General features: G+C 42.9%; 1 protein-coding gene across 1 annotated transcript in view; it reads right to left on the bottom strand.

The window, feature by feature from the left end:
• Positions 1 to 920: 920 nt before the first annotated feature.
• The window catches only part of LOC107132697 (translation initiation factor IF-2), a 40,608-nt gene continuing 35,528 nt past the window's right edge, over positions 921 to 6,000 (bottom strand). Inside the window, exons 4-5 of the mRNA XM_059889321.1 lie at positions 4,860 to 4,951; positions 921 to 1,335 (exon numbers count right to left, since the gene is read on the bottom strand). Coding sequence (XP_059745304.1) covers positions 4,949 to 4,951 — 3 coding nt within the window. The 3' untranslated portion in view covers positions 921 to 1,335; positions 4,860 to 4,948. The remainder of the gene's footprint in view (positions 1,336 to 4,859; positions 4,952 to 6,000) is intronic.

Here is a 6,000-nt window from a genome sequence, read left to right as displayed (position 1 = left end):
AGTACAGTCTTTCTCACAATATTGATTCTTCATACCCAGAAACATGGAATATCTCTCCATCTGTTTATGTCATCTTTGATTTCTTTCATTAGTGTCATAATTTTCTGTGTACAGTTCTTTTGTTGCCTTAGGTAAGTTTATTCCTACATATTTTATTCTTTTTGTTGCAATGGTGAGTGGGATTGATTCCTTAATTTCTCTTTCTGATTTTTCACTGTTCAGTTCAGTTCAGTCGCTCAGTCATGTCTGACTCTTTGTGACCCCATGAATCGCAGCACGCCAGGCCTCCCTGTCCATCACCAACTCCCGGAGTTTCATTGTTAGTTTATAGAAATGCAAGTGATTTGTGTGTATTGATTTTGTATCTTGCAACTTTACTAAATTCACTGATTAGCTCTAATTCTCCCAGCAATCTTGATTCCAGCTTGTGATTCATCCAGGCTGGCATTTCACATGATGTACTCTGCATGATCCATGAAGGGGATATAGACATATAGTCACAATTTTTTTAGAGTCTTTTCCCATATAGGTCATTACAGAGTACTGAGTAGAGTTCCCTGTGCTTAACAGTAGGTCCTTATTATCCCCCTAGGATTATAACAAGATTTATCCAGGAGTCAGCCAACTGGCTTTCCCAAAATTGTAACCAAGGGTGTGCAAGACCAGCTCATACAGCTCAGAGTGTGTGCTCGCAATTCTGCATTCTGTGATGCCATGTTGGTAGCTTGAAATCAGCCATGGTGGAAATACTTACATCACAGAAATTGGCAAGTGCTATAAGTCAAAACCCTCCTACCCACTGGATGAGCTGGTTGTTAAATATTTACCAGACCACTGGTCGTACATAATTCAAAATATACCTATTATTCAGGCTGCCCTATATTCACTTGTTATAGGAAGAAGTTTGAAAACTCACCATCAATGGTCTTATCATTTTATTTCACATATCAAATAACAGACTGAACCTATAAAGATTTTTGTACAAACCTCAGTAACCTTCATCAACAATAAAAAAAAGACAGCTTGAAGTTGTCTATACGTAATCAGAATGTGCATATTTTTATAGTTAACTTCATTCTGGTACAGTATTGAAAATGCCGCTATGTAGTAGGCATAGAACATACCTATTTTCAGCTAGCATCAACAAGGATTTTATCATTCCAGTAATTACTGTATCTAATAACACTGTCTTAGGTACTGACTCATTCTGGAAGCTTCAGTATCTTTTAGGCTTTAGAGATTATAAAACCAAAATCTTTTCTTTTAAGTCTTGCTGAAAGAGTTGATTCAGCTTCCTGTTCCAGGTCATTGACTCATTCTCTCCCAGCCTTCACCCTGCACACACACAAAGAAAGGCCATCAATAAGGTTCAAGCTTCTATTATGGAATATAAAGCAATAACGTTTGAAATAGCACCTTGGAGGCCTGAAGGAGTTAACACATCTTTCAGTAGTGCCTACTTTACAGCTCTGGAGTATTTTGGACCCTGAAAACCTGGATTATTATTCATTCAAAAAAAAAAAAAGAAGAATCTAGTTAGAGGAAAAACCTCATTCACTAAGCAATAAAGGATATGCTTGCAAATAACTTTTGAAAATAAGATGACCGGAAACTTTTTGCTATAAACAGCAGGGATTTGAACTTAATCCTCACCTAATTATGTGGCAAAATAAAAGATAAGATGGTTCCAGAATCAAGGACACAAGTCAACTTCAAAATGCTGTTTCCTGGGCAGAACCCAGTGAGATCCCCTATGGAAAAATTCGATCTTTGCTAATCAGAACAGGAAGAAAAAGAAAGAAGTCTCACTGTATCTACCAACCAGTGTATTTTTCATCACAACCCTGAGAATTTTCTGGGAACTCTGAAACCTTTCTGAGTTTTAGAGATTATTCCATATGTTAATCAAGGTTCTTTTGATTATAGTATGACTGATTTTGTTTTCTAAAAATGTCCACATTAATATACATTCTGCTAACTGCTAAGTCACTTCAGTCATGTCTGACTCTGTGTGATCCCATAGATGGCAGCCCACCAGGCTTCCCCATCCCTGGGATTCTCCAGGCAAGAACACTGGAGTGGGTTGCCATTTCCTTCTCCAATGCATGAAAGTGAAAAGTGAAAGTGAAGTCACTCAGTTGTGTCCGACTCTAGCGACCCCATGGACTGCAGCCTACCAGGCTTCTCCGCCCATGGGATTTTCTAGGCAAAAGTACTGGAGTCTGGTCACATGTTATTCTCACAATGTGATGGTAACATTCCTTCATTGAGAGGCAGCAGCCTTTTGAGCATGGGTGGATCTTTGTATTGATAACTTCCTCCACAAATATTAATATGATAAGGTGGAAATAACACCACATGACTTGGGAAACTAGGTTATAAAAAGTGATACAGCCTCCACCTGGTCCTCTCTCCTTGGGTCTGTGCCTTTGGAGCCCTAAGCCTCGAGGGGAAAGTCCACATACCTTGAAGCTACCATGATAAAGAGACCACAGATGGATAGAGAGATTTCTGCATAGCTCCAACTCTTGTAGTACCCAGCTGCTTGAGTCTTTCTAGGCCAGGCAGTGAAGAGTTCAGGCAATTTTAGCCCCTGGCCTGCAAGCTGCACTCACTGAAACCAAACTGTAGCGGAAACAAGCTGTCCATGCTAAGCTCTGCTCAGAGTGCAGGTTTTTAGGCAAAATAAGTGTTCTTATTGTAAGCCACTAAATTTGGGAATGTTTTTAAATCAATTATGTATTTATTTTTGGCTGTGTTGGGCCTTCATTGCTGCGTGGGCTTCTCCCTAGTCGTGGCGAGTGGGGCTGCTCTTCATTACAGTGCGTGACCGTCTTATTGTGGTGGTTTCCCTTGTTGAGGAGCACAGGCTCTAAAGTGCGAGGGCTTCAGCAGTGGCAGCATGTGGGCTCAGCAGCTGTGGCACACGGGTTTTGGTGCTCTGAGGCATGTGGGATCTTCCCAGATTAGGGATCGAAGTTGGTGTCTCCTGCAGTGACAGGTAGATTCTTTACCACTGAACCACACGGAAGCCCCTGGGGGGGTTTTTGTTACACAGCCATTGTAGCCAGAACAGCAAGTAAGAGAAGCCCCTCGAGTTAGCATTATCAAAATAGTGGAGGTTAGAGTATAAAGGTTCCAGAGCAGCCAATGGCTGCCCAGAAGAGGCATGGCAGGGTCTCTGGATGGGTTGAATAGGAACTCAATTAGAAAAGCAGCAGAAGCCAACCAGCTACTTTGCTCCAGCGTCATCTCTTTTTCTCCTTCTGTCTTCTTCTCTGGTCTCTTACTTCAGGGCCCTCACCTGTCGCCCAGAACACCTGCTTCCTTCTCTCTGCAGTCAGAGTTCTGACTGCCTAGGGTGCAATAGCACAGCTCTTGAGTTGTGCGTCCTTGATTTAAGAGACCAGCCCATGCTAACTAGCATCCTTTCATTCCAGTGGTAAATTCCTGGGAGAGAGGATCTAATTGGCTGGCCTTGAGTCACATGTCTGCTTCTGGTGCCTTCTGTCAACTGGGCAAGAGCCACATTGTACCAACGTGGCTGCTACTCCCAATCCCCAACCTCCTGGAGAATTCTTAGAAGGGAAGCGCAGAGGTTTCCACATATAATAGGCCTTTTTAAATTCTTGAGTCTTAGAAGGCACTTTGGGTGGTTTTTTGGTTGTTGCTGTTTAGTCACTATTTTTAGCTGTACATAAAACTCTACCCGGGACTCCCTTTTAATTGGCTTGTTATTTCTTTACAGACCTGCTTAAACAGCCTCTTCCCCATTCTCATCCTAACCTCATGGTGATCTGAAAGGGTCCTTCCGGATCTCTACAACAACAAAGGAAGTGGAGGAGGTTGATGTGACCTCAAGGAGACGGGATTCAATAATTAATCTTTTCTATTTCATTTTTATTTTTTGAGGCACAATTTCTAATGTGAATTTAACTCCTTGCTTTCCTACTTTTAGCTGTTAGGCCTCTGAGCAACTGGGCTGATTAGACATTATGGAGGCACTCAGGGAAACTGAGGACACTTGATGAACTTTAAAAACTTTCCTCCCGTTAACAATTTCCCTTTACCAACTATGGTGTTAAAAAGTCAGGATAGAGGTTATCCCCCAGGAAAGGAAAGCCTCCTTAGAACAGAGCCTGGCCCATAGGACACAATGTTAACTCTTATTGCTATCACTACCATTACTATAAGTGCTATTAGGCTGTAACAAAATAAAACGAAAAAGCATCTCTGTTCCTACCTTTTACTATTCCATCCACTCCAGCTCAACAGCACCTACAACAATTCAGCAGGCATTGGCTGATGGCCTCTATGAGTCAGATCCACACACAAAGACCCTGGAGGCATATTTCTGGCCATTCTGGGTCCCCTACTGCAGAGACTGACAGTGTCTGATGGCCGCATCCTTGAAAGGTTCTGTGGTTCATTTCTTCCCTGGGTCACTGCTGGTGCTGTTCAGAGTTTTACACATTCCAATCCTGAGCCAGGGCGAACCTAGGGAACTCCCCTGGCTGGGTTTCCTTGGTAGAGCCTGGCCAGGCGGGGAGGTGAAGCAGGACTGATCTGCTCCGTGTTTGTGCTCTGCGGCAGTGGTTGTGTTGTGTTTTCTTTCACCGCGGCAGCAGTCAACTTTACCTGAATAGAAACACCCTGTGCGGCCCTTTGTAACACCAGTATTATTTTAAGGAAACATAAGGAGGTGGGACAAAAGAAAATGGCCATTAATCAGAACTCCAGTCCCACACAGCACTCTCCACAACAAGGTGCCTTTAGAACCATCCATGTTGAACAGTTGTCTAGGGGTCATTTGTAATCAAGGCACTGAGCAGTGGACAGGACCAAAAATGATTAGTTACCTCCTTTGGGATTCATGGTCACTGCCGTCCCCAGTAACTCCTGTTCTGCAGCTTGCTTCTGGCGCTGCACCGACAGACAAGCCAGGAACTCACTGAAATGAAATTGGTGAAAAACGTAAGGGAAACACTGCTTCTATGTAGGCACGCCTAATGCTGTAATGACGGTCTAAGCCCAAAATGAAAACAAAACAAAAACACCACGACACTGAAGCAGTGTTTTTTCATTTATTTTCTCCCTCCCTTCCTGAATAAGCAGCTTCCTGAGACCACCTTGATATATATTCCTCTTCCCTTTCAGATACACAATTGGGTGTTTCACAGCTTGGTTTCCTCCTGTCCTCACCTGGGCAGGTGCACAGCTAGGGAAAAGGACCAGGAGAGCTGGGAGAACAAGGGCTGCAATTTGGTAGGGAGCAGTAGATCCCCCATCCCCTTCCCGCTGCACTGCAGCCTTGGCATGTGGGGGAGGAATCTTCCCACTTGGTTACTTCCAGGCAGGGTCATCAAGTGTTTAAGGGCATGAACGCCCAGTCAAAATGCTTGGGTTTGAATCCTGGCTCAGTCACTTTTCTTAAAATTTGACCCCTCTGTTGCCTCAATTTTCCCATCTATAAAATGGGAATAATAATACCACTATTACAAGTACTTCCTAGACTTGCGGTGAGATTAAATGAGTTAATATCTGTAAAACAAAACAGAGTCTTGCACATATTAACCACCCAATAAATGTGAGCTGTTACTATTATTATCACCTTGGAATATCTCCAGATCATGGCACAACATCATTATATTATATTATTTCCAAGCTGCATACCATAAAACCACCAATGGGCAATCATCACCTTGTCCTTTTGCTAGTTTAGTTCCTAAACACTGTCATGTGATCCAAGGTGAGACACCTTGGGCTGACTTAAGTCAGTGAAGACTAAAGTGAGGTTCCAGGATTCTATTTTGCCAGGAATCCTAAGAATACTTCCATGGGAATTTTCAGATACACAAATACAGACACTCACTGTAGCATTATTCATATGGCGGAAAACTGGACACAGGCTACATGCAGGATGATCTGAGGATGATTAGGTCAGGGACAACAAATACTCCAAGTACCACGTAGCCATTAAGAGGGGTGCTTTTGATGAAT

The sequence above is a fragment of the Bos taurus genome, chromosome 8 (assembly GCF_002263795.3).
Source record: "Bos taurus isolate L1 Dominette 01449 registration number 42190680 breed Hereford chromosome 8, ARS-UCD2.0, whole genome shotgun sequence".
Taxonomy (NCBI): domain Eukaryota; kingdom Metazoa; phylum Chordata; class Mammalia; order Artiodactyla; family Bovidae; genus Bos; species Bos taurus.
This window is presented reverse-complemented; position numbering and strand designations above follow the sequence as displayed.